At 26.6% G+C, this 25,238-nt stretch overlaps 7 protein-coding genes and 1 non-coding gene across 18 annotated transcripts; 3 read left to right on the top strand and 5 right to left on the bottom strand.

Annotated features, from left to right (window-relative positions):
* Positions 1 to 155: 155 nt before the first annotated feature.
* LOC127066185 (delta(3,5)-Delta(2,4)-dienoyl-CoA isomerase, mitochondrial) lies at positions 156 to 1,944 on the top strand. Its single transcript, XM_050999607.1, has 7 exons — positions 156 to 302; positions 471 to 618; positions 693 to 781; positions 858 to 985; positions 1,055 to 1,335; positions 1,402 to 1,528; positions 1,661 to 1,944. Exons 1-7 carry the CDS (start codon positions 254 to 256, stop codon positions 1,757 to 1,759), a joined length of 921 nt encoding a protein of 306 aa, XP_050855564.1. The 5' UTR covers positions 156 to 253; the 3' UTR covers positions 1,760 to 1,944.
* LOC127066186 (dynein regulatory complex protein 8-like) lies at positions 1,400 to 3,460 on the bottom strand. Of its 4 annotated transcripts, none has more exons than XM_050999611.1 (5): positions 3,320 to 3,460; positions 2,866 to 2,985; positions 2,659 to 2,779; positions 2,373 to 2,583; positions 1,400 to 1,549 (listed from the first exon to the last, which is right to left on the bottom strand). In XM_050999611.1, exons 1-5 carry the CDS (start codon positions 3,411 to 3,413, stop codon positions 1,541 to 1,543), a joined length of 555 nt encoding a protein of 184 aa, XP_050855568.1. In that variant the 5' UTR covers positions 3,414 to 3,460; the 3' UTR covers positions 1,400 to 1,540. The 4 variants fall into 4 exon arrangements, with proteins under 4 accessions (XP_050855568.1, XP_050855566.1, XP_050855565.1 ...); XM_050999608.1 differs by lacking the exon at positions 1,400 to 1,549 and adding an exon at positions 2,069 to 2,204; XM_050999610.1 differs by lacking the exons at positions 1,400 to 1,549; positions 3,320 to 3,460 and adding exons at positions 2,069 to 2,204; positions 3,120 to 3,257.
* On the bottom strand, positions 3,236 to 10,406 carry LOC127066156 (cleavage and polyadenylation specificity factor subunit 1). Of its 4 annotated transcripts, none has more exons than XM_050999533.1 (20): positions 10,053 to 10,392; positions 9,755 to 9,969; positions 8,974 to 9,284; positions 8,626 to 8,876; positions 8,134 to 8,315; positions 7,784 to 8,068; positions 7,401 to 7,712; positions 7,167 to 7,316; positions 6,924 to 7,085; positions 6,615 to 6,850; positions 6,323 to 6,533; positions 6,082 to 6,248; positions 5,755 to 5,998; positions 5,499 to 5,684; positions 5,158 to 5,406; positions 4,906 to 5,058; positions 4,642 to 4,818; positions 4,266 to 4,539; positions 4,067 to 4,196; positions 3,236 to 3,972 (listed from the first exon to the last, which is right to left on the bottom strand). In XM_050999533.1, the coding sequence occupies exons 1-20, from the start codon at positions 10,219 to 10,221 to the stop codon at positions 3,786 to 3,788; spliced, it is 4,251 nt and encodes a 1,416-aa protein (XP_050855490.1). In that variant the 5' UTR covers positions 10,222 to 10,392; the 3' UTR covers positions 3,236 to 3,785. The 4 variants fall into 4 exon arrangements, with proteins under 4 accessions (XP_050855490.1, XP_050855492.1, XP_050855491.1 ...); XM_050999535.1 differs by lacking the exon at positions 10,053 to 10,392 and adding an exon at positions 9,354 to 9,524 and having other exon boundaries at positions 9,755 to 9,903; XM_050999534.1 differs by lacking the exon at positions 10,053 to 10,392 and adding an exon at positions 9,447 to 9,524 and having other exon boundaries at positions 9,755 to 9,903.
* A 419-nt stretch (positions 10,407 to 10,825) lies between these two features.
* Positions 10,826 to 13,063, bottom strand: LOC127066173 (RNA-binding protein NOB1). The gene is made up of 6 exons (XM_050999584.1): positions 12,874 to 13,063; positions 12,606 to 12,738; positions 12,312 to 12,520; positions 11,720 to 12,230; positions 11,300 to 11,634; positions 10,826 to 11,233 (listed from the first exon to the last, which is right to left on the bottom strand). Exons 1-6 carry the CDS (start codon positions 12,943 to 12,945, stop codon positions 10,973 to 10,975), a joined length of 1,521 nt encoding a protein of 506 aa, XP_050855541.1. The 5' UTR covers positions 12,946 to 13,063; the 3' UTR covers positions 10,826 to 10,972.
* A 188-nt stretch (positions 13,064 to 13,251) lies between these two features.
* On the bottom strand, positions 13,252 to 13,324 carry Trnam-cau (transfer RNA methionine (anticodon CAU)). The gene has a single exon. It is a non-coding gene; the product is annotated as a tRNA-Met (tRNA).
* Positions 13,325 to 13,363: 39 nt separating this feature from the next.
* LOC127066179 (ribonuclease P protein subunit p40-like) lies at positions 13,364 to 15,036 on the top strand. Its single transcript, XM_050999594.1, has 6 exons — positions 13,364 to 13,570; positions 13,702 to 13,846; positions 13,943 to 14,107; positions 14,208 to 14,333; positions 14,426 to 14,609; positions 14,694 to 15,036. Exons 1-6 carry the CDS (start codon positions 13,451 to 13,453, stop codon positions 15,034 to 15,036), a joined length of 1,083 nt encoding a protein of 360 aa, XP_050855551.1. The 5' UTR covers positions 13,364 to 13,450.
* Positions 14,335 to 20,478, bottom strand: LOC127066162 (kinesin-associated protein 3). Of its 5 annotated transcripts, none has more exons than XR_007782293.1 (18): positions 20,104 to 20,478; positions 19,858 to 19,975; positions 19,610 to 19,772; positions 19,342 to 19,548; positions 19,138 to 19,274; positions 18,716 to 19,043; positions 18,107 to 18,285; positions 17,860 to 18,028; positions 17,672 to 17,772; positions 17,346 to 17,564; positions 17,090 to 17,255; positions 16,902 to 17,027; positions 16,714 to 16,818; positions 16,489 to 16,574; positions 16,233 to 16,419; positions 16,030 to 16,120; positions 14,861 to 15,939; positions 14,335 to 14,599 (listed from the first exon to the last, which is right to left on the bottom strand). XR_007782293.1 is itself a non-coding variant. In XM_050999552.1 (17 exons), exons 1-17 carry the CDS (start codon positions 20,127 to 20,129, stop codon positions 15,801 to 15,803), a joined length of 2,547 nt encoding a protein of 848 aa, XP_050855509.1. In that variant the 5' UTR covers positions 20,130 to 20,478; the 3' UTR covers positions 14,335 to 15,800. The 5 variants fall into 5 exon arrangements, 1 of the variants encoding a protein (XP_050855509.1); XR_007782294.1 differs by having other exon boundaries at positions 16,489 to 16,571; XR_007782295.1 differs by having other exon boundaries at positions 16,720 to 16,818.
* Positions 20,479 to 20,810: 332 nt separating this feature from the next.
* On the top strand, positions 20,811 to 25,167 carry LOC127066167 (N-alpha-acetyltransferase 35, NatC auxiliary subunit). Its single transcript, XM_050999570.1, has 10 exons — positions 20,811 to 20,967; positions 21,159 to 21,220; positions 21,592 to 22,127; positions 22,227 to 22,419; positions 22,487 to 22,668; positions 22,738 to 23,070; positions 23,169 to 23,555; positions 23,665 to 23,838; positions 23,933 to 24,049; positions 24,116 to 25,167. The coding sequence occupies exons 1-10, from the start codon at positions 20,909 to 20,911 to the stop codon at positions 24,254 to 24,256; spliced, it is 2,184 nt and encodes a 727-aa protein (XP_050855527.1). The 5' UTR covers positions 20,811 to 20,908; the 3' UTR covers positions 24,257 to 25,167.
* Positions 25,168 to 25,238: the final 71 nt, after the last annotated feature.

Genomic DNA, 25,238 nt, shown 5'->3' with positions numbered 1-25,238 from the left:
TAAAACTTTTATTAGAAAATTATAAGACTTTTCAGAAAATAATAAATACATTGACATTATTTAATTAAATGATCGAGAATAAAAGAATTTTTAAGTACAGAATAATTAAAGAAACCATTAATAAAATATTTACAATATACTTTGAAATTTATATATTATATTAACCAATCGACATAGACCTTTGAACCATCGTACAAAGTACTCATTCTTATTATTTGAATTATTATTATAAATCTTATTACAATTAATAAAAATGTTCAGGTCTATTTTTATAAAACCCGCATTTAATGTTATAAAAAAACGTAAGAAATTAAAGCTTTTAAATTTACAATCGCGTAGTTAACTTGTTTTTATAAATGTGTAAACAAATTATTTTAATTTGTTGATGTGTTCACAGAGTATTATAAGAAATACTTGCAGTATTAAAACAATGTAATCTGTAAATATGTATATTGTTATTTTTTTTCTAGATTTCGGAACTAGTGTTGTTTTGAAAAATAATACAATGAAATCGATTAAATATGAAACTTTATCCGTGTCAGTACCAAAACCATTTGTATGTATGGTACAGTTAAATAGACCTGAGAAGCGAAATGCTATGAATGGTAAAATGTGGGAGTATGTAATTATTTATATGCATTATCTACTATATTTTTTAAATATTATATTTATTTATATATTCTTCTCTATAGAGAAATTAAACAATGCTTTGATGATTTATCGGTAGAGCCAGACTGCAGAGTTATTATTTTATCAGCTATTGGAAAAATGTTTTGCGTTGGTACTCTATCATTTTTTGTTATTAAATAAATAAACATTTTTTAATTTTAATATATATGAAACATTATTTGATATAGGTTTGGATTTACAAGATAATCTAGATATTTTCCAAAAATTATCAGAACATGAAGATGTTGCACGAAAATGTAAAATTTTAGAATCTGTGATAAGGAAATATCAAAATTCTATGACTTCTATAGAAAAGGTATTTTTTTTTATACGCTATAATATTTATTGCATTTGTCAGATCAATTACATTTGTTATATTTCTTAGTGTGCAAAGCCAGTAATTGCAGCTGTACATAGCGCCTGCATAGGTTCAGGAGTAGATATGATTTGTGCTGCTGATATACGTTATTGTTCCTCAGATGCATGGTTTCAAATAAAAGAAGTTGATATTGGAATGGCAGCTGATGTTGGTACTTTGCAAAGATTTCCAAAAATAATTGGTTCAGACAGTTTAGTTAGAGAACTTGTTTACACAGCAAGAAAATTTCCAGCAACTGAGGCATTGCAATGTGGTTTTGTCAATTGTGTATTTGATAGTCAAGAAAGGTAAAAAATTACTCAAAATATATTTCTAAATTATATAATGATAATAATCCATTTATTTTGATATAGCTTGTTGAATAAATCCATTGAACTTGCTGAAGAAATTGCAAGTAAAAGTCCTGTTGCAGTACAAAGTTCCAAATTAAGTTTGGTATATTCAAGAGATCATTCTGTTGAAGAAGGTCTTGAACATATTGTAAGTTTTTTATTATTCCACCTGGAAGTAAATAACACATTTATTATATGTTTATATAATAGTTTATATAATGTTTATTAAATAGGTAAAATTATAATGTTATTGTGATTAACTTGATATTTCTTTTAATAGGCTATGCATAATAAAACAATGTTGCAAAGTGAAGATTTTATAAATGCAGCAACTTCACAGGCAACACGAGGTGATCCACCTGTATTTTCAAAACTATAAAACTTCTGTGTTATATATTTCAAGTCCTTAAACAGTTTGCTTTATCAGTGGCTGTGAAGGCAGAAACTTAATTGTTATCAAATATTTTATATAAAGTATATTAGATATGTTTACATTTTGATATACCTTTATATTGATATGAAATATCTTATAAGGCATCATTAAAGTATGTTTATTAATATTAATAGATTTTACTTTTTATATTTATTATTCAAACAGCAATTTAATTTGTACTGATGTAAAATTATTATGAGATCTTTAAAGGATTTCAAATATAAAATTTAGTTCTATCATTTATTAGATAATAGTGTTAAATATTCAATTCTTTTTCTTCAGCTTCCATAAGAAGACTTTCTAATTTACGTTTTTTTGGCATAAGTTCTAATTTTTCTATTTCCATTCGATCAACTATTGCATATGCATTTTTATCCTTTGGGAGTTTTACCTATAAGTGATTAAGTTCTTCACACATGAATGTATTGAAGAGATATATCTTTAAGTATTTCATTTAAGTCATATATCATATGTCATAAATATGACAATTATTTTATTGCAATTGGTAAAGAAAATGCCAATCATGAAATGAATTTAAAGTAAAAATAATCATACATACAATCAACAAATTGATATAATATTCATAATAAACTTTTTTTGTTATTGGATCACAAGCAACTGCCATCATTTCAGCCACTTCATCTTTAGTAAAAGGCTCTCCTATTTCCATCAAAGTTTTTTCTAAATCATCTTTCATAATATAACCACGATTTTCAGGATCTAGTAATTGAAATGCTTTTAATAGATCTTCAGGTTCTGCAGGTTTAAATCTAAGTAAAATAAAGAAAATATATGTAAAAAAATCATTAATTTTATAATTTCATTATCATTAAATAACTACTAACTTGCGTTCAGTAATTGCTTTGTACATATATTCTATATATTTGTTCAATGGTACACAATTATTTATTACATCTTCTACTTGAACCTGTATTTCTTGTAGTTCTGCTTCTGTAATAACACATCCTATGAACAAATAGGATGATTAATGTAATTGATAATATTTGTTATTTTTTTTATATATACATATAAATTTTATATTAGTTATTTACCTAATGCTCTTATAATGGTACCCAAATCTCTAACATCCACTTCATTATTTCTTGCATTATCAAATATATCAAAAGCTTCGCACAGCCTTTTTTCTAACAATGTTGGTTCTTCAACAAGCACTATAAACATATAAAATGTGATACAAATCATTTTTACGTTCACAAAAAATATATTTTTTATAAATTAATTTATGAGAATTTGATTGAAATGTTACTACAAAAAAAAAGAAAAAAAAAAGAAAAAGAAAACTTACTATTTCGTTTAAAGTCTATAAACTATATAACTCTCTACTCTTTTATGTAGGAACATTTAATATAGCATTGTTTGATCAATACCCATATTTGATTCATAAGATATTTACACTACATATCATATACACACACTATTTATTAATATAAAAATAAAGTAATTATATATATGTTACATTCGTATACACATAATATTTTTACATACATTTTAAACTTTCTCGTCTGCTTATTCTTCTCTCACTAATATTTTTTTGTATAGATAATCGACCTACTTCAATCGGATATTCTGTATCAACCATATTGTCGATTGAAATCAGTTACATGGAATGGATTTATATGAAATATAAAAGATTGTCTTAATATAAAAATGTAAATTCATTATATTCTATGACAAAACATGCTTATCTACTAAAAAAAAAAAAAAAATTTATCACGTAAAACAATTGCTACATTCATAAACATTCAATTTTACTAATATACATTATATGTACATGAGAGAAATATGATTATTAACAAATGTGTTACATTTATTCAGTATTTGAAATGCATTTTTCATTTTCGTTCATTTATTAAAAAACTAATAGAAATTTGAAAAATAGTTCTGAATATTATTCTATTATATTATTCTATTATATATTATTCTATATATGTATATATACGAAACAGTTGTTTTAAAAATGTGCGGTTTGTCGGTCAATTTCTGTAATATCTTCTATTATTTCTTGAACTCGCGTTCCAATTTTTTTGGCTACATCCATTTTTTCGTTATTAGGTAAATAGAGATAGCTCCAAACCAAATCTCCATCTATGATACCTCTAGCTGGATTTCCTTGTGTTCTTACATAACTTTTATACGTACTGAAATTGTTGCAAAATTATAATTATTTATTATACATATCTGATCAATATATAATTAAAGTAAATTCATTATAATCATTATTTAATAATTTACCGGTATGCTTTGGGATTTAGGCCTGCAATGTGACATATATGTGTGACTAATACATTTTGCAGCATAAGTAATCTACGATATGTTTTTTCCGGAACTGGAAGAATGTAACCAAGACTACCATCCAGAGATGCTAAAAAATATTGTGTATTATTTTTTTATTCATCTTTTCAAAACAATATTTTGGAAAAAAGAAACTTACCATACATGGTAACATGCCTTTTATCTGCTCCAGAAAAATATTTTTTTTCATTTGCTGGGTCAGTAATCCTACATTTAATTCGAAAAAATGTATTTACTTTTTGTCCTAAATGGAAGTCAGCTTTTCTAATCAATTTTTGACCACCAAGACTTTCTCTTGATTCTGGTTGATACATAAATAAAGCTATATTGCTTTCTCCATCAGCTACTAGAAAGCCTAAATTATTATTGTCAATTAAATATTCTATTGTATAAACTTCTGCTGGGCGGAAATCCTAAATAAAAAAAAAAAAAAAAAATTATTTAATATCTAATATAGAGTAATTTATTTATAATGTCAATTTCTCTCTAAATTATATATTATTATAAGAACTTACCCTACTAACAAGGGAAAGTGTTCTATATTCTTCCTGGAATCTTAACAAACTAATCGATTTGTACACATCAGCCACTAAAATTAAACTTTTAATACTTAACATTTGATGTATATAAATTTGAGTGTCTATAAAAGCAACGCCTACGAGGTCGTTATCTTTTAATTGCCAAATGTAGATCTGAAAAATTGATATCACTTCGTTTTAAAATATTCTACATATTTCACAAATTCAATTTTTACGCAATTAGTTTTGTAACAATGAAACCTTTTGTCCCACTGCTGAAACTAGAAATCCTGATACTTGAGTAATAGCTGTAATAGGACCTTTCTGTTCCTTTGCATAAATTTGTTTAAATCTATTTTTTGTTAATGGTTGTCCAGGTTCTGGTACTACTTCTATGATGTCAAATATAAGAATCTATAAAAGAAAAAAATAATATAATATAAAGCATTATATTTAAAATATCAATAAATAATATTATATAGGTATTGAGATAGATAATTTATTTTTGCTTACACGTCCTCTACTTGTAATATCTTCACCATAATTGTAGTTTGTTCCTAATACAATGTAACCCTTTAATCCAGATCTTGTTCCCTCGTATGCTAGAGACACATTTTTTAGACACGTCACATGTTCCCATTGATCTAATTCGATTTTAGTGTTTGGTATAGTTTCCCAAGAAACTGGAGAAAATAAAACGATACTAAATAATTCTTGTGATGGATAAATAAATCTATCTGGTCTTTCTTCTTCTGTGAATTCCTATAGATAAATGAATACACATATACACATACTGCTATTCGTGATAACATTCTATGCATACATTTTGTGAAGAATTTATTATTTTATATTACCTTATCTTCGCCGTTAAATCTGTAATAACTTTTAAGTGGTTCAGCTGTGCTTGTTATAACACAATAAGTTTTACTCTCGAGATGATATGTCACGAAATGTGGTGTACATCGCAAAGGTACTTTTCTTACAGGCCATGGTGCATCATATGATAAATGTGTTGGTAAAACGCATATCCTTAATTCTTCCTACATATATAATATGTATATTTATTATTTTTTACATTTTATCTTAAAGAAAAATTTTATAATAGTTTACCTTTCTGTTAAAATACAAAAAGCCTTGAGGACAATTAATGTTATTAAATGGTGCAAAAGAAGTAACAGGACCATCTATGCCCATTGGATGTGTTCGTAATTCTCCACGTCCAGTAAGAAATATCCAATGTGCATAATCACCACAAATAAATACACCATTATATCCAGCAATATTGCTAAAATATCGCATCATAGAAATTCGTGTTTCATTCATATTGGGGATATCTTCTTCTTTAGGTTTTGGCCTTTTAGATTTATAAATAGAATTATTTATATATATAGTACATAATAAAATTATTTAAAGTAAACGTTATAAATAGTTATGTACCTTAAATGGCCTGGTATAATACCATGGTCTAATTTTTTTAAACGCAATTTTAAGTGACCTTTGGGATATTTATAAGTTTGATAAATTTGTAATTCAGAATCTAAACGTACTAAAAGCATTGGTCTGTTTCCATGGTGGCCTAAAGCAACCATTAAAATTTCACGAACCTGGAAAATAATATTTTATATTAATGTATAAACTTATTGAATGCAATTGAAAATAATGTATATAATTAATGTACCTGATTTTCGGGATTAGGAATTTCATTAACAGGATTAGTTTGCAATGTTGTAGATTCCATACTATCATGTAAAACATATTGTCCATAACCAAAATTACGAATAAGATAGGACAAACGTAAATCTGGCAAAGAATAAATTTCTAAGGTTCCACTATCTCTATACACTAGTAACCAATATGTAGGTTTAATCTCTTGCAAATGTTTTTGCCACCTATACATAATTGCATCATTATACAATTGATGAGGAAAAAAAAAGAATATAATATTACTTAATAGTAGTAAAGATGTTTACCACGGTGCTTTTTTAGTTGTTCCATCAATATTTTTAGTATGAGGTGGTACAGGCATTTGAAAAGCTGGTGCATCGCCGTATAATAAGTCATCCTCATTATCAATATTACTAACAATAGGTGGTTCCTCTACATTGTGTTCTTCTTCTGGTATATCATCTTCCGAATTTTCAGGCAGTTGCGTCGTGAAAATTCCACTTACATCTCTATATGCACAGAGTGCTTCTATTTGAGGACGCTGAAAATTTAATAAAAATAATTAATTTACTATTTTGATATATACATATTTATATTTATAAATATATACTTACAAATAGCAAATTTGCAGCTTGTGCATGTAATTTTGCTGTACCTCTTCCCTCTCTAAGTGTTAGTAGCATAACTTGACCATCCTCTGAAAGTATAGTTACATATGGATCTGCACAACTAGCATGTACTATAGGACAACCAAGATCTATAGGCATATGTTGTATCTGTAATTGTTAACAGAGAATCGTTTATAAAAAATAATACACAAAAATATAGAAAATATTGTATATAAAGATCATACATACTTGCTCAATTCCTTGTAAAAGACGAATACCCATTTGTGTAACTTGTACTATGTATCTGTTGGCACCAAGATTCCCTGCATAAACAGTACTTCCTTGAGTACTGAATCCACTTTGATCGACTTCATTGATTTCTTGACCAGTTTGTAGAATCTATAAATTTATTATATAAAATTTGTACAAGATATCATTTTTTTGATATGAAACAATTTATTTTGATAATGATATCCTACATACCATAGTTGAATCTTCTTGACTCAATATCAAAAAAGCATGAGAACCCTCTGATTCTGTTTTTGTCTGATCATCATTATTTAGATTACCAATAACAGTCCACATATCTTCACATCCAGGTAATTCGAATGTCGTGACTACCTGAGGTCGAATTGATCGTTGGAGAACACATAGAGCACCATTTTTGCCATAACCAGATGTTGTGACTAATTCAACATCAGGATCTTGATTATGAGAAAATTCTTCTGATAAAAATGCTGGTTCTCCCATAGATATATTTCCACAGGGTCCTATATTTAATAAGCTATCGCATACCTTTAAATTTAGAAAAAAAAAAAAGATTAAAATAATGATTAAAATAAATCAATTATTTCATTCAGTTATACCTCAAAGATATAAGATGTTATATGAATAGATGTGTGTGTTTCACTTCCATATACTTCTAATTCTTCTGGATCCTTGATATCTAATACATCAGATGCCATCCAATCACCTAAGAAATCTTGTTTAATTTTTTTTGCTGGAGTTTCTTCACTTTCATTATCTTCAACCATGATTTCACTATCATTCAAATTTTGTTCATTTTCTGGTTCTTTTTCAGTGAACCTTAGTAATAATGAATTTCCAAGACGTGAGCCAAGAAAAAGATAGTTATCTTCACACATACATACCTAATAATTAAAATAAAATTAGATGTATGTTTTATGTGAGATTTCTCATTACAAATATTACTTACACATGATGTTAAAACACTAGCAGCTGCTTTATCAAAATGAAAACCACGTACTGAACGCATGCTGTCTGCAAATAAAGACAGTACATACAGTTCCCCACTCTTTAGAGAAATGACTAAACGATCTGGAGATATAAATGCGACCTGAGCACCTTCCAAACTCATTTTAACTCCTTCTTGTGGTTCTAATACAATAGGCAAAAAAATTTATATATTCTGTATTGTAGAAGTATTATTGAAGTACTTATTATTAAATTAAATATTAAATAAATATTAAAAATTTTAATTAAAATTAAAAAAAATAAAATTAATTAAAAAAAATTTTTTTTAATTAAAAAAAATAAAAAATTAAAAAAAAAATAAAATTAATTAAAAAATTTTTTTTTGAATTAAAAAAATAAATTAAAAAAAATTTTTAATTAATTAAAAAAAATTAAAATTAAAAATAATATTTTAAAATTTATGTGCAGTTGTTAAAAAAAAAATTTTACTCACTCAAAGGAAAATTTGTACTTGTATCTGCTAAACTATTAAGAGATACTCCATATGGTGGAATACTTTGATTTAAATAAATTAGAGAATTCACTGCCATTATTAATGTTCCACCAAGAGGTTTTTTTACTGGTACTGCTTGATAACAATCAAATGGTAAATTAGAGACAGACCATATAATAGGATGAACTCTTTGTTGAATATTTAATGATATTGCTACCATTGCACAAGTATCTTGTCTTACTGCAATACGTCTGTAAATGAATATTTCACAGTATTATTGAAGATCAATATATGTTATATATATGTAACAACAAAAACATAATTGAAATTATAATACTATATTCTTACCCTGAAAAAGTTCTTACAGGTTCATAAAGAATCAATAAAGTTGGTTCATAGTATCCATATAAAAATTGCAAATCTATAATATTATCCATTTTTTCTTCTAGACTTTTTAATACTATCATGTACGATGATAATATAGGTGTTTTATTAGATATAAGTAATTTTGCTGCATCTAATAAATCTCCATCATCAAGACTTGGATCTTTACGGAATGGTAATACCACTAATTTACGTCCGTATATCAACATAACTGCACAACGTCCTTCAGGATCTACTCTTACAATTGGTATATGGTGATGATTTGTCCATCCATCCTAATAAATAATTTTCCTTTTTAATTCTAACAACAAATCATCTATAATTCACTTAGATATAATACATACATGAAAACATAACAATTAATATAGACAAAATTAAGAACGTTTTATATTAAAAAATTATATTATTGTGTTATTTTTTATATTTATATATATTACTGATAATTAGGGTGACCAGACATCCTGTTTTTATAGTACAAGTTCCATATTTCAGCATTTTGTCCTGGTGTTTTAATTCTAAAAAATATTTGAATTATTAATTATTGGAAATTTCATTGTTAAAAAATATATTTACATATATTTTATATTGTTTTGACTAATTTTTCAAACTATTGTATTTCTTGCTTTATATGTGGTCACCCTACTAATAGTAAAATAACAGTAAAATAAATTAGTTTTATTAATCTTAACTGAATTTTTTCTTTTTTTATTTTAATTATATAAACAATATGAAATTATAGTATTACCCTTATTTCTTCTTCTTCAAAGTAATGTAAAGATACTGTCCTAAGATCATGAGCTTCTTGATCGTATTCAACAACAGATAACTTTGCATCACGAAAACTTAATAAGAGAGAATCTCGTTGAGATCCAATTAAATGTACTGCTTGCATCGACATTACATTCCCATGCAAAGTATATTGAGCTAAACATTCTAATTTCATTTTTGGTGGACGTGATTCTGTTAGAACAATATGCATAATAACAAAAAATATTTATTGAAAATTTTGTGATTTTAAGCAATAATAAAAAAATTATATATACCTGTATATTTTTCTCTTTTCGTTATATCTACGTCTGGAATTAAACGAAATACTCTTATAATATTCGCACCAGCAACTACAAGACATTTTTCAGACCGATTAAAAAAATAACATGTGATAGCATGTTCTACTCCTGTTGCAGGATGAGTGCTTTTACATATCGAATACATTTTATTAAATGTTTTTAATTATTTATTATATTTATAAAGATTAATAAATATATAAGCATTCAATTATTAAATTAGTTTAAATTCATATAAAAGACCGCATAAAAAATAACTCAAAGCATCACTCATAGACATGTTAATACATTTTAACGACTACCGGTATATTCAGATAAATTCGTGTTGGTCACAATAGCTACTAGTTACCCACTCTGGTGGTCAAATCTATAATTCAATATATATAACAATACTATTTGTGACTCCTGATTTTTATAATTGTTTGCACCAACAATGAATAAAGGCGTAATTGTTAACCCATATTAAGGTTTCATTTTAAAAATAAAAATTTAGACAAGAATATAAATTTCTTGAATTTTTAAAAAAGTTTTAGGAAGGTAGATTTGTTTTTTTTTTTATTTCTTTATAGAAATAGTACAGTTTATATTATTACTGTTACTATATTACTAATATTATTATTTTAATAAGAAACAATATCGCATCTCGCGATATTGTTTTACGCGCGAATATTTAAATCGTATCTTTTATAATTTGGTCACGTGACTATTCATTGATAGATATAGCTAACAATGGTAATGAACAGCTTTAATCATTTATTGCTTGTAAATTATTTAACTATATTTAGCAACATAATAAATCAATAGAAATTAATTATGAATATCACACAGTTAAATTCTTTAAAAATATTTATATAAATTACATTTACATAATTAATAAGTAATAATTAATTGTTCTTATATCATTTTCGTTTTCTTCTAGATTCATTTGGATTTCTCTTCATCCAATATTTAACACCACCATTTGATCGAATACCTAACATAGCTGATTTTGAATATACATCTCGTGTAACGAATGGAGAAAATCCTGCTATATAATCTTCATATAGTGGATTATTTTTTGTTCTTGCCAATTTTGAAACACGTTGTTGAGGCAAAGGTTGATCCTCGCAAAGTATTGGATTATTTGCATGTTTTCCACCTTGTGGCGTGGGCAAAGAAAACTAGCAAAGAAAAAAGTTATTAATTTTTTATACAACAAATTCTTTCATTATTATTTTGACACATACTCTCTTTCCTTTGGCTGAAAGTGGTCTTCGTGCATTAATATGAATTTGTTGTTTTCCATTGTCATCTAATGAAATTGCAACCTTTTTTAATGTCTTATTACCACAATTTGGACAAAAAATTTTAGTCATTATGCTGGTAGTTTTGAAACAAGCATAACACCTAAAAATAAAAGTTCGCATTTGTTTGATCACTCTTCCATCTAACGAAGCTATATTCAATCCTATTTGCATTAAAACATTTTGCATTGCAAAATCCATTGTTAAGCATGCAACAGTTGCTGATTTTTCCTTAAGTATATCAGAGTCCATTTGTTTCCTCATATTTTTAATATTACCTATAATCATTAACATATTTATATAGTATAATATTTATGATTATATATTTTTTATAATATTTACTTTAAAAATTAAGAAACTTACTTGGTGTGATCCAATCACTATCATTATCACATTCGTCTTCAAATTCACTTATCTGTTCTAACGCATCTTTATCTTTCTCATCTGATATAGGTGCAAGAATATCGTCTACATTATGCATATTTCCATCCTCACTCTGAACTTCTAATTGAGCTGGTTCACAATTGAGATTCGAAAATTTATCTGCCAAGTCTTCTGTTTCAATATCTTTGTCATAGTCTATATCTGATGTTGCTGTTTCATAATCAGATACATATTCATCAGAAGATTCTGTGGCATCTGATGAAAGTTCATCTTCTCTCTCATCTTCATCTTCTTGGTCTTCTTCGTATTCCCGATATTCTTCATCTTTTTCGTTTTTCTCATTTTCTTGACTTTTTGTTACGTCCTCATTTTCTTCATTTTTTACAGTATCAATTGGATCTAGATATTCTTGAATAGAATCAATATATACTTCTTCTTCTTCATTTTGCGTTATATTTTTTTTATCTTTAGTTTCATTTGTTCTGTTTAGCTGTAATATACAGACATATATATTAAAATTATTGTAAAATATATGTAATATAATACGTGGTATGTATATATATAAACTTACTTTTTTCTTTGGCATATAAAACCCAACAACAGGTTTTGAACGATTTTTATTACGTTTTGCACTGTTAATAGTTTTTACAATGGTCGGAGCGTCTTTCAAATGTTCTGTACCTACTTTTTCTTTTTCTAATTGATAAGTAAGTGCAATTACTTTAACATCAGTGGCAGATAAACTCGTATAATCACCCGTTTTCTTAGCAAATTCAGTAACTAAAAAATAATAAACTTAATAATTTAAAAAATAATACTTTACACCAAAAATTTTAATAAAATCCTTGATAAATTTTAGTTTTACCAAATTTAATGTTTTCTGGAAATGCACTTTGAACACTTAAATCATATGGAAGTACAACCAGCCTTCGCAGTTGGCGTTTATTGGTAATCTCGCTAACCACATCCTTCTCGGTTATAATATTAACACCAATTTCCTAAGATAACAGTAAATAATTATAAATTATAAATGAATATATATATAATTTATATGCTGATAATAAAAATAAGTAACAAAGTTTATAAAATCTACTAAATGATTTTTCTTGAATGGAAAGTATTGGTTGCATTACTTGCAGAGCTGCATTTTTAATAAAAGCACTTGTATCCACGATCAAGTATTGTATTTTATTGCTAGTTTCCATGATCAAACAGTATTAATATTAATTAAACGATTAAGCCCACGTGTTTCTTATGAAAAAAGAACTATACTATTAGAAAGTTGATATGTAGATAGTAATAAAAACGTGTGAAAGAACGTACTAAAATTCTACTAGTAGCGTTCTCTGCTGACAATGAATACAACTATGATAGTATATAAAATTCGATGTTATATTTAATTTGAACTTAACAATTACATAATAAACAATTATATAATTATGAATTATTAAATAATTATTTATATTATTGTTTATAGTTAAAAAATTTTTTATATAAAAGTTGCAAAAAATTGCCCCGGGTGAGGATCGAACTCACGACCTTAAGATTATGAGACTTACGCGCTGCCTACTGCGCTACCGAGGCTTGTGGAAGTTATTTCGATTTTAAAGTATTTATTCAGTAATCTATTATATACTATATAAACAATGTATTTATGGTAAACAGACCGGCGTGTTTCAAAGATTAAGAAAAGTACGGAATAAAGTTACCATGTTGTGTCCTGAAGTATTGAATTTCAAACCACCTCGACATCATGTGCATTTTGAAAGAATAGATTGTAATAGAACAGATTCTCCTGCAACAATTATGAAGCATTATTATAATCACGTAGTAAGTAACAGGCGTTGAAATTGTACATTTTTCTAGGTTATATGCAGTGACATGTTTGTAGGTTATATAGAAAAAGATACATGCACGAGAAAAAAGTAATTTATTTAGTTAAAATTTTTTTTTTATTATAGGTATCCTTAATATTTCCGCAGTCGAATAATATTCCGGATAGTGTCATAAATTGTATTTCAGATGATAGTGATTATTATCGAATTAAAGACCTTCATGTTTCTGAATTGTTGAACAAACAATTTATTGATGCATTTATTAAAAAAGGTAAAGAAATTTCCTTTTGTCATATTGATATACTTTATAATATATTATATATATCATATAATATATTATATGTCAATACGTATTAATTTTTTACAGGAGAATTAACACTTCTAACGATTGGAAATAAAATAGATTTATGTAATACTATGGCTGTTACTCCAACTGGTGTTTTGATAATTTCATTGGTACGCGATGATTTTCAAAAACTTGGATTAGAAGGAAATGCTTCTTATTTCGATTATAAGACAAATACAAGAAATGGTATATTAGAAAATAATAATAGATTTCAGAAAGATTACTATTTAAATTTAATTTTTATTAATGTTATTAATTTTTTTTGCATTGATCATAATTGTCATAGTTGTGACAATTAATTTAACGGCTGAACATTTCATACCTGGTAAGAAAAATTATGAACGTGTTAAAACAGCATTGGAGAATCATCTTAACCTAATTTTTGATGTAATATTAATATGGGAGCCACCAGGTACATTTAATGCATTTTTTATTGGTAATGATACTTTAACATTTAATACATATTCATTCATAAATTCATTGTACAAATTATTTATTTTTAAGATGAAAAGATGTGTCCATCTTCAGTTGCTGCATGGTTCCATGAACGTGGATATACTGTTTCACTTTGCCGTCAAAAGCTTTCATATAAAACTGAATATCGTGTTAATATACCTATTCTTACTGATGCGTTTAATAATACTACCTTTTTTGAATGGCTTGGATTTTTTAGTATTTCTGGAGAAATGTATGTATCGTTTTTAAAATAACATTTATATAATATCAAATAATAACATAGATCATTTTGTTTATATTATTTTTTGTTTTTTAGAAAAAATGAAAATACATCAAATTATGTAAGTACATATGAATGTCCAAAGCCAAATATATTAGTAGATCAAGTAAAATATCTACAATATACAGGATTTTTTTCTAATCGAAGAATAATGCAAATATTTAATGCTATAAGAGAATATTTATTAACAGAAAATAATTTACCATGGTGCAGTTTTCATGTGCAAGGATTTTCAGATAGTCCTGTTAGTTGGGATTTGAAAGAACATACATTTTTTACAGATGGTGACAATAGTTATACCATTTTATTTTTTCCTAAGGCCAAATGTATTATAAGAAAAAGTTTAAGTTCTAACAATAAATCAAGAACTTCCTTATAGTTCTTAATTTCATAAGTAGTTGTACCAGTCTTTTATATAGTTTCATAAATACAGCAAACTAAATTTAACAAAAAATACAAAAGAAAAAAAATAACAACATAAATTTCAATTTATAATTTATAAATAATTTCTTATACTTTACTAACTATATTGCACTAATCATACAATGCTATAAACAATTTTATGTTCAAGGCCATATTCAGTTTATCTGCTATATATAAAAAAAACTAAACCATAATTTATAAGCATATAAAAAATATTCAATATTGTTGATATATTGTTATTTTAAATATTCTTATGTTTTTGATAAAATCAATTTAATTTTACATATAAAACTCTTTGGTATTAGCTTCCAACATTTATGTATTTTTTACATTGGATACTTTAAAAGATATTTATATAAAGAAGTTTTAAAGAAATTTTACATTTTTTTGAAACTTTACGTCTACTTCATAATATAGCAACTGTTATATAGAATAATTGCAATCTAATAATATAATAACTAAAATAAATGACTAGTAATTGAAGAGTAATGAAATATGTCTATAAATTAACAAAGAAGAAAGGCACTAGATATATATATATATAAAACTACGAGATCAAACAAATCTGTCATATAACTTCACAATATAGTTCTTTCAATAGAGACACATCTTTGTAGAATACTTACTCTAACATTTTGCATATAAGAAAGAACATAAGCTTTGATACATATAGGAATCATGAGAAAATACATATTAATAATATGTAATGTAACTTTGCTCTCATATTAATACATGAGGATTATCCAGATCAGTAAATTTAACTCTGTTGCTGTAATATGAATCTTCTAAACTTGTGCCAATAGACAATCGTGATTTCGAACGTGCCATAAGTTCTCCTATTTCATCAAGATCTCTATACCTGAAGAAATATATGACGCTATTTTAGAAGTATTACGACATAATATCGATATTCTATTTAATAAAAACAAAATAAAAAAAATAAGATCACCTGCTAACTGGACGACTAAGATTTTCAGATGATCCTGATGAATTTTTCATCAAAGAAAATCCATCATCTGTATTGTATAATGCCGAGTTACCTACGCAAAAATAAATTATACAGTATTATTTTATTACATAGTTATAATATTAATTGACAATGACAAAATAATATAATAAATTGCTTGCATAAATCGAATGATAATTAATTACCAGAAGGGAATAACATGGTATGTTTTAAAAGTTCTCCACTTAGAAATGGTGAGAGACTATCATCTTCATCTGGTAGTAAATGTGTAGCTGCATCTGCCCCTATAGATTCTACCATTTCCAACCATTGTTGATTATGCGATCGGAATTTTTCTACTTTTATACGTGCTGCCCAATTCTTGTCACACATCTAAAATATTTGTATAGTTTAATAATGATTGATCTTTTTTTTTTAATCCTTCAAATCGGAACTACTTACAGCAATAACATCCAAACAAGCATCACAAACTTTTCTAATTGCTGGATTCTTATCATGCATCAAATCTATTAAATATCCAGGTGCTTCTGTAAATTAATTATATTATTTTATTACTATTTCGACCCAATCGAAAATGAATTTTTATAAGTATTTTATTAAATAATATTTTATGATTTTTTAAAAATTAGATTTACAACGAGTAAAGCAAAATAGACTGCTTATTACCATTACCAGTCTCGCGGATTAAATAATCTCTTGTTGAATCATGTTTAGAAATTTGATAAAATACATAGATTATTTGTAAAACCATTTCGTCATCCTCTTGCTTTGCTGTAATCCGTATTATCCATATTATTATCACTTATTTTAATAAAATATTACAGCATATAATAAAATTCGACCCTACTACAAACCTTTAAGCAATTCAATAAGAGATAGAAGTATATCTGCTTTGCATAATAAACGAGCGCAATCTTCATCGTTAGCTGCGGTGCCCAAAAATATAACAACCTCAAGTACCAAATCATCTTGTGCTTTTCCTATAAAATTTATATGATTTTTGTATTTAAAATATACATACAAATTTTATTACGATTCGTACCTGGAACTAAATTGTTGCGTATCCAAGGTATTAAATTACATCGTTGAAGAATTTGGGAATAATCTAAATCAGATAATTCTAGATTTCCTAAAATACCAACAACTTCTATTACAAAATCCTCAGAATCTGATTGATTTACAGCCATAGCAAAATCACCTACAAATTCCTGTACATATTTATAAATTAATTTAAAAAGTATCTGCATTTGCAAAGTAGTAATATATGAGATATAATAATAATAATAATAACAACTTACAACAAAATTCTCTTTCACCGAATCATGTTGAGAAATATTTCTAATCATTTTCATGATCAATGCATCTTGATTTCTGAATGCCTTCTGTATAAGATTTTGCAAGTGATTATTTTCTATCATAAGCTGTGCATTTCTAGCATTTGTTGCTAAGTTTACTCCAAGTGCAATTAATTCTTGTTTTAAGTGTTCATCTTCAAGATTTAAAATCATATCCATCACCTACAATATTAACATTCTTTCTTGCTTGTTTTTTTTTTAATGTTATTTTTTCTTTTTTTTTCTTTTTTATAAATAAAAATAGTAACTTTTTCGTAAAAAATATTTACCATTGGAATACAATCGGTATTTGTGAACATAGATTTGACTTTATCATCCATACTTGCATGATACAACAATCCTAAAATTGTAACTTTGCTTTTGATATCACCTACAATAACAATTTATATGATAAATTAAACGAAATAATTAATATTTTACAATTTTTGAAAATAATTATAGATAATTGTACACCTACCATGACTGAGTAATTTTATCAATTTTGGTAACATACCAACTCGTATCATTCTTGCTCTTAACTTTGCATCAAAAGATAAATTGAAGAGTAGTTTTAATGTGCATGATATAAGATCTATATTATTATTTTGAAGAAGTCGTGGTAGTTTCTCAATCACATTATCCTCTGCCTGTTATTATTAAAACATATATGAGTTATTTTACTTAAAAAAAAAAAAGAAGGAAAATATCTCAGACAGTAATTTTACCATTATATCCTTGTTTTCGCGAAAAATAGATAATTTTTTTAAAAACGTAACAACCAGAATTAATAAATCAGTGTTAGTTCTGTCCAATGTTTTAATCAACATACCAATGATATTTTTTTTACGCATTTTTCTTTCAACATCCATGTTCTCAGCAATATTCAATAATAAGTAGAAAGCAACTGTAATTATACAAATTATATATAAATTAATATAAATTTTAATTAAAAGATTTTATTTATATATTGGCCAATAAGTGATGTCGGATTTTTCCGTAATAATTCGTTTCTGCTGATTTTAAATGAAGAAGGTAATGTTAATCAAGATAATGTGAGACTGCACATATTGTCATTAAAGATTCGGTAAAAATTCAGAGAGTTGAATTAGGATGTTTTTATTTATCCATTGTATTCACCTGATTTAGTATCATCAGATTTTTATTTTTTGCATTTTTTTTGTTTTGTTTTTGTAGAAAAAAAGATAACAAATTTTGGATGGATAACGTTACCTATACAATGGTAAATATAGGGAGAAAAAAAAAGAAAAAAAAAAAGAAACCTGTTCCTCACAGAAAATTACCACATTATTTATTGGCCAAACAATATTACTGACCTCTTAGCAATTGTTCCTGTTTTTTAGTTAAACTTTTAAATTTTTTGCGACTTTTTTCAAGTTCATCTTTCATCTTCTTCAAATCACTTTCACTGACACTAGAATTAACTTCTACAGATCTTCTTTTTACTTCATAATCCAGAGGACCATCTGTATTCCAAATATCATCAATAATTTTTATTCTTCTATCGCATGCATCATTTGTAGTTGGAAAAAGAACTAAACCAGTAGTATTTTCAAAATGACGTCTACATTTTTCCATGTCCTCCTTCCATTGATCATAACGACTTAATTCAAAATTTATGATATCCATACAAAGAGATCCAATCTGTGAAAAAATATACAGTATGAAAAATGTTGTAAAATATATTGCATTATTTCAAGACAATTATGCTTCTCTCATTCATATTTTGTATGCTTACCCTATATTCAAGGACAATATTATGAAACTGGCTATACATTGAAAAGCAAAAAAAGATATATATGATGTTTGTTGAAAGTTCTATACTGCGTCGCCAATCTTCTCGAAGAACTCTAGCTAAAGCACTTAATAATGAATCTAAAAAAAAGATATTAATATTAACAATCATAACTTTATTTGTTCATGTTATATTTATAAAAATTACCATTCTTAGTTAATTCCAAAAGATTGTCAGGTACACGGGCTAATTGTAGAATCAACGACGACCCTTTTATTTTATCTGACATCTCTTCGTATAATAACTCAATATAATTATTAACATTACTGATGATAGCACGTTCTGATTCACTACTCTCAATATTCATAGAATTAGAAGATGTTGGTCTTTGGAGTTGAGTAGTACTGTCATTTCCTATAGAAAATTTAAAAACAGTTAATTAAAGATAAAAATATTATAACAACAAAAGTCTTACCACTTTCATTTGTTCTACGTGTTTGAAGATAATAAATAAGTTGTTCGACTTCGTGTAGTTTGGATTCGTGTATCAAAGAACATTTATCCATAACTTCTTTTGCTAATAATGCTACATTTGTATCAGCATTTAAACTTTTTAATCTAATTATTTTTTGACATTCCTATAACGAAAATTTTTAATTACAAATTAATTAGTCTTAGAAAAAAAATTATTTCAATTATAAAAGAAAATTAAATATATCATACCTTGCGATCTCCAAGCATAGGATCACCAAGTTCTCCTAAAATGAGTGCTTCGACATCGTAATTAATTATTAATGCTTTTTCCGTTGGATGTACATCCAATGTTCCAGATCTCACTTTTCTATAAATTAATATAAATATTTGATTGATCAAAATTTTTGACACATACATGACAAAATTTTATAACACATTGGATATATGCTCGTATAATCGATATTAAATATACAAAAACTGTTTATATCATTATACCTTTTCAGAAATTTTGCTTCATCCATGTTATTTTTTTTCTCACAAATAACAATATAAATATTCCGCTACAATTAATACACACAACTCGCGTACCCCAATAAATTTAGTCAAAACGATCTGTCAATCTCGTTGTCATTAATACCAACATTATTGATATTGATATATTTTCAGAGAAAATTTTTTCCAATGAATTTGCTGTATATCATTGTTATGAATATAAGTTATTAACAAAAATATATTTTCTTTTCTTACTAATTTAATATTGACAATATTGAGAAATATTATGTATATTGTATTGTTTAATAAAAAAAAACGTAGAGAAGAGAAGAGAATATTTTTCTCAAGCGTTGCTTCCCCTTCATAAAATCAAAGATTGTGTATCAATTGCGTTCTAGTTCTTGAGACTGCGCACAAAGTATGTTTCAGGTCACAAAACTTGAATAAATACATAGATGTCTATTTAGTATTACTAAATTTTTCCCTAAATAGGAAAAAAAAGAAGAGGTTTGAGTTTTTATAATTAGAAAAAAAATATTTACAGTTTATCTTAAAAGTTTATATATTCTTTCCTGAAATAATTTATTGAAATTTTGATTGAACGCGAGGAATATAAATTTGTTTTAATGGTTTTGTGAGATTCAAAAGATACATTATTCTTTTCTATATACTTCATAAATGTTTCAGAGAATCACAGTTAGAGAGCGTCCCAGTCTTTTACCAACTGTGAAATTACGTTATCGTGGTCGTTTCTTTTGTCGAAAATATTTTTTTTAATTTAACAATTGGTGATGCTGTTAGGACAACAATGGCGACCATGGTGGAGGATGAAAATTCGGTTGATATGAATGAGGATAAAAAACTGCCGTAAGTTATGACAGATAAATAATAATGATGGTTATTTTTTAAGGTTTTCTTATAAATAATATTTTTAAAAAATCGTATGTAGAACTTAATGTTGTGAATAAGGTGTATGAGAAATAACCTAATACACAACATATTTTCGAAGAGTTCGAGTAGAACTTTTTTTCTAATTTTTATGGATATTTGCATTGCAGATTTAATCAAGTTTCCTACAATTGGGTAGATATTACCCAAGAGTTCTTCGAAGCTATTACAGGTAATCGAATAAGAGGCGATATATATATATATATGTACATATATATATATATATATATATAAAATGTATAAGTAGTTGGAGTGAATTTCTTTTTTTCTTTTTTTTGAAAATATAATATTTAGAAAATCAAAAATTAATAATGTTTTAAGAGAAGCATACTTTTTTATTTGATATATGCTATAGCAAAGATAGTTGAAAGTTAGATAGATTTCTTAACTGATTAAGTAAAGTATGATTGAAGTTCAATTTAAAAGAAATAATGAATGCGAAATAAATCATAATAATCTATATATAAAAATATATAATCTTAAAAAATCTTAGTATTTATATAAAGATGATTTGTACTTATATAGGATCATACTTTTGTTTAGAATTGGAACTGGGAGAACTTTTACACAATGAGTTCTTTGGTCTTTTTGAAGCTATGTCAGCCATTGAGATGATGGATCCTAAAATGGATGCAGGAATGTTGTGCAATCGAGGGAATAGCAAGCCTTGTACTTTCATACAGGCTGTAGAAACTGGTGCTATTAAATTAGATAATTTAATACCTGCAGAAGTTATTGGAATTATAGATTCTACGTATTCTTGCATAGTGTCTTGGTTGGAAGGACATAGCTTAGCACAAACAGTTTTTACTAATTTATATTTACATCAGCCTTCAATGATAGTGGATAAACCATTAAAGACGTTCTGCTATGCTGTGTATAAAATTATCGAAGTGATCAAGGACTGCATTAATAAAGCTTTAGTTTTTGAGGAAGAAGATTTTCAAAGTCTTACCTATGGATACAGATTACAACAGGATATTACAGAACAAAAAACAATATCTATGTTGCGAGAAGTAGAAGAAGAACTTCATAGAAAAAGTAGAATAAAACCGGTTGATGTTGAATCGGAAAAAGAGGTGAGTTTTTATCATATTTCATAAGTAAAGTATTTTACTAATATCGATTGAAAAATTTCATATTTCTCGAATTAACTAGTGTTGTATTTCATTGTACAGTACAATGATGGTTTAGCACTTTATGCAAGAATTAGATTTACAAAGATGTTTTATCAAACATTATCATTGATGGGACGCAAGGAACAGTTACAACAAAATTTAGTAGATTGTCAAAGATTATTATCAAATTGTTCTGATATGATTCAAGTTATGATCAAGACGGTGAATCGCGGGGAAAAAGCTGACGAAATTTGTAAGTTTAATATTAATCATTTATTTGCTTGATTAAATTTTTTTTCATTTATTGTTTTTCTCACTAGCCGATCATCCGAATATAATGGGTTTTGATGCTATGGTAAATCAGAGATTATTACCTCCTACCTTTCCACGTTATACTAAAATAAAGCCGCGGGTCGAGGCTCTAGAATATCTAGATGAATTGTTAAATAGATTTAAAACTGTTACTAAAATCACTAATCATACTGGATTTCATGCAGCACTGGTAAGTATGCGTTGTAATAAAGGATGATAATTCATAATTTAAATGTCAAGTGAACGAATTTCTTTTTAGGACTTTTTTTTAGAATTTTCACGGCAAAGTCCATGCATATTATCTCGATCAATGTTACAAATAGTTTATCTGCCAACAACAAATCGTGTATTTGGCGTACACAACTTTGCTGATGTCTTGAAAGATGCCGCACGAAATTTTATTGCACCACCGGTACTAATGCCTAAAAGTACATTACTTCAAAATCATCAGGCCAAGGAATATGTTGATAGTTTTTTTTCACGCTGTGTTACTTTGTTTGGAAGTTTATTACAATTAACTGGACATAACAGGGCAAGACAAAGAGATAAGTTAGCACATTTATTAGAAGATTTTGCAACCTTACAGGATAAGGTAAGAATGTATATAGATTTTTAATGACAATGTAAAATATTGTATATCTTATCTATCCATTTGATTTTCAATGAGACACATTTCATGTTTATTTTTAGGCTGAAAGAGTAGATGGGTACTTACACACTTTAAAGAGTGACATACCAAGGTCACATTGGGCTTGTTTTGGCACTTGGATCTTGTATCATATGTTACGCGTAATGATTATGTATCTCTTAAGTGGTTTTGAACTCGAATTGTACTCTGTACATGAATATCATTATATTTTTTGGTACCTGCACGAATTTTTATATGCGTGGTTAGTATCTGCCATTACAAGGGCAGATACCTTCTTAACTGAACAAGATGTACATAATGATACACACAAAGGTAGGGGTGGTAAAAAGAGTGCCAAAAATAAAAAAAAGAAATCAACACCAAGACCTCATCACTTAGAAATTCTGATGTATCAAGCAATGCAAAATATTTGTGGCGGGTACTACAAAGTAAGCTTTTACAATCACGATATATACACTTATATATCACACTTATATATTATATATAGAGCTTTATTATTTTTTTTTTTATTTGATTTAATTAAAATCATGTTTTTAGGCATTGGTTGGATTTCGAATGGATGGAAAAATTCCTCTTCCAGAAACGCAATTTGACTCTGAAAGAGTAAGATATGAACATAGGTTACTGCCATTCTCTTCTCTTCTTACTCCTCCACCCGTTCATTATCAAGAATTCTCAGAAATGACCAATGCTCAAATGTATAAGAAGAATGTTAGTATATATGTATACATATTTGATTATAGTATAAGTTATAAAATTTTAATGTGAATATTTAATATGAATCTGGTCGTTATTTGTTGTTTAGGAAAAAGTCACGAGTGCGACACAATATCTGGCAGGTTGTTGGCATTTTCATAGAGCTAGAAATATGTTAGAACGTGCATTATCACTTTGTCCGGCAAATATTAATACCGTGAACGAGGTAAGATTATTCGAAGCTTATTATATCTTATTAAAAAATTTGTTGTAATGATTCTTTATTTTACAGATCAATGATTTATTAAAAGTGGCAAAGACTAATTTTGTGGTTCTAAAATTATTGGCTGACGGACATAAAAAGGATTCGAAAGAGCCGCCAGTATTCGATTTCTCTTGTCATCAACATTTTCCTTTGATTAAGCTTACCTAAATTATATATCTGTAATAGTCCCATTTTACTGTATAAGTAAATATGTTATTTATTTTAGTTTACATTAAATTTTGAAAATACTTTCGCGCGTTATGCTTCGAAATATTTCAAATTTTATTCGGCATAATCGCAAAAGAAATCTTTTTTTTTTTTTTTTTTTTTTTTAAGAAAAAGAAAAAAAAGAAAAAGAAAAGAAAGCTAAAACGAATGTGTTCTATTTGAATTATGTAATGTTCTACAGTCTATATATACAATTATATACATTTTCTGACATAAAAATTTTTTGTATAAACTTTTACGCTAATAAGAAATGATATTTGTACATAAGTTACGACAAATCTCGTATGTGTTAGGGGAGAATCAATGTACGTCGCGTGCGAACGAATGTGTCTATATATATTAAATAATGTTTGTAAAAGTTACAAGCCAATGTGAAATGTACATATTATGATATGTAGAATTCATAGTATAATGTAGATAGTGCGATAATGTTATATATACATATTAAATAATATAGGATATATCTAGTTATGGCTTGTAGCAGTGATAGACGAGGAGTTCTGAGAAAAAAATTCATTTTAAGAAGAAAATAGTTGAAAAAGAAAAAACGTCTTTCGTTGTAAACTTCAGAATCGATCTTTTTTTTTTTGCCTATAATGTCAATGATATAAATGTATGTTATCAAATTTTCTTGTTACTTGTCACGATAATACGATCTGCTTGGAATACAGAATATTTTTTAAGTCAGTTTTATTTATAATATAAATACATATACATATATACATTACAAATATATATGTACACGCAGACACACACACACACACGCACACTTGCTTCACAAATCAAAAACATTTACGCGTGATCTTTTTCTTATATATCTGAAGATATCTATATTATATAATTTTGTTTTATTTTGTTTTGTTTCTTTTTCTATTTTTTTATAAATCATTAGACCAATCAAGAATGAGCGTTTTAATGGATG

The sequence above is a fragment of the Vespula vulgaris genome, chromosome 9 (genome assembly GCF_905475345.1).
Source record: "Vespula vulgaris chromosome 9, iyVesVulg1.1, whole genome shotgun sequence".
NCBI classification, from domain to species: Eukaryota; Metazoa; Arthropoda; class Insecta; order Hymenoptera; family Vespidae; genus Vespula; species Vespula vulgaris.
Note: the sequence above shows the minus strand (reverse complement) of the source record. Positions and strands in the feature narration are given on the sequence as shown.

What these genes read in the sequence shown, in the direction of transcription:
- LOC127066185 (XM_050999607.1), top strand. Translation starts at nt 254, where the DNA reads ATGTTCAGGTCTATTTTTATAAAACCCGCATTTAATGTTATAAAAAAA. An exon ending in ATGAATGGTAAAATGTGGGA is followed by an intron (nt 619 to 692) that starts GTATGTAATTAT and finishes TCTTCTCTATAG; the next exon opens with AGAAATTAAACAATGCTTTG. An exon ending in TGGAAAAATGTTTTGCGTTG is followed by an intron (nt 782 to 857) that starts GTACTCTATCAT and finishes TATTTGATATAG; the next exon opens with GTTTGGATTTACAAGATAAT.
- LOC127066186 (XM_050999608.1), bottom strand. Translation starts at nt 3,413, where the DNA reads ATGGTTGATACAGAATATCCGATTGAAGTAGGTCGATTATCTATACAA. An exon ending in AAAGCAATTACTGAACGCAA is followed by an intron (nt 2,584 to 2,658) that starts GTTAGTAGTTAT and finishes TATTTTACTTAG; the next exon opens with ATTTAAACCTGCAGAACCTG. An exon ending in ATTATATCAATTTGTTGATT is followed by an intron (nt 2,205 to 2,372) that starts GTATGTATGATT and finishes AATCACTTATAG; the next exon opens with GTAAAACTCCCAAAGGATAA.
- LOC127066156 (XM_050999533.1), bottom strand. Translation starts at nt 10,221, where the DNA reads ATGTATTCGATATGTAAAAGCACTCATCCTGCAACAGGAGTAGAACAT. An exon ending in AAGTACAAATTTTCCTTTGA is followed by an intron (nt 8,316 to 8,625) that starts GTGAGTAAAATT and finishes CTATTGTATTAG; the next exon opens with AACCACAAGAAGGAGTTAAA. An exon ending in TTCCTAATCCCGAAAATCAG is followed by an intron (nt 6,249 to 6,322) that starts GTACATTAATTA and finishes ATTATTTTCCAG; the next exon opens with GTTCGTGAAATTTTAATGGT.
- LOC127066173 (XM_050999584.1), bottom strand. Translation starts at nt 12,945, where the DNA reads ATGGAAACTAGCAATAAAATACAATACTTGATCGTGGATACAAGTGCT. An exon ending in TCCAGAAAACATTAAATTTG is followed by an intron (nt 12,521 to 12,605) that starts GTAAAACTAAAA and finishes ATTATTTTTTAG; the next exon opens with TTACTGAATTTGCTAAGAAA. An exon ending in TAGTGATTGGATCACACCAA is followed by an intron (nt 11,635 to 11,719) that starts GTAAGTTTCTTA and finishes TAATGATTATAG; the next exon opens with GTAATATTAAAAATATGAGG.
- LOC127066179 (XM_050999594.1), top strand. Translation starts at nt 13,451, where the DNA reads ATGTTGTGTCCTGAAGTATTGAATTTCAAACCACCTCGACATCATGTG. An exon ending in TAAGACAAATACAAGAAATG is followed by an intron (nt 14,108 to 14,207) that starts GTATATTAGAAA and finishes TAATTGTCATAG; the next exon opens with TTGTGACAATTAATTTAACG. An exon ending in TTTAGTATTTCTGGAGAAAT is followed by an intron (nt 14,610 to 14,693) that starts GTATGTATCGTT and finishes TTTGTTTTTTAG; the next exon opens with AAAAAATGAAAATACATCAA.
- LOC127066162 (XM_050999552.1), bottom strand. Translation starts at nt 20,129, where the DNA reads ATGGATGAAGCAAAATTTCTGAAAAG. An exon ending in ATATTGTCCTTGAATATAGG is followed by an intron (nt 19,044 to 19,137) that starts GTAAGCATACAA and finishes ATTTTTTCACAG; the next exon opens with ATTGGATCTCTTTGTATGGA. An exon ending in GATAAAATTACTCAGTCATG is followed by an intron (nt 17,773 to 17,859) that starts GTAGGTGTACAA and finishes TTGTTATTGTAG; the next exon opens with GTGATATCAAAAGCAAAGTT.
- LOC127066167 (XM_050999570.1), top strand. Translation starts at nt 20,909, where the DNA reads ATGGCGACCATGGTGGAGGATGAAAATTCGGTTGATATGAATGAGGAT. An exon ending in GGAAAAAGCTGACGAAATTT is followed by an intron (nt 22,420 to 22,486) that starts GTAAGTTTAATA and finishes TTTTCTCACTAG; the next exon opens with CCGATCATCCGAATATAATG. An exon ending in CTGGATTTCATGCAGCACTG is followed by an intron (nt 22,669 to 22,737) that starts GTAAGTATGCGT and finishes ATTTCTTTTTAG; the next exon opens with GACTTTTTTTTAGAATTTTC.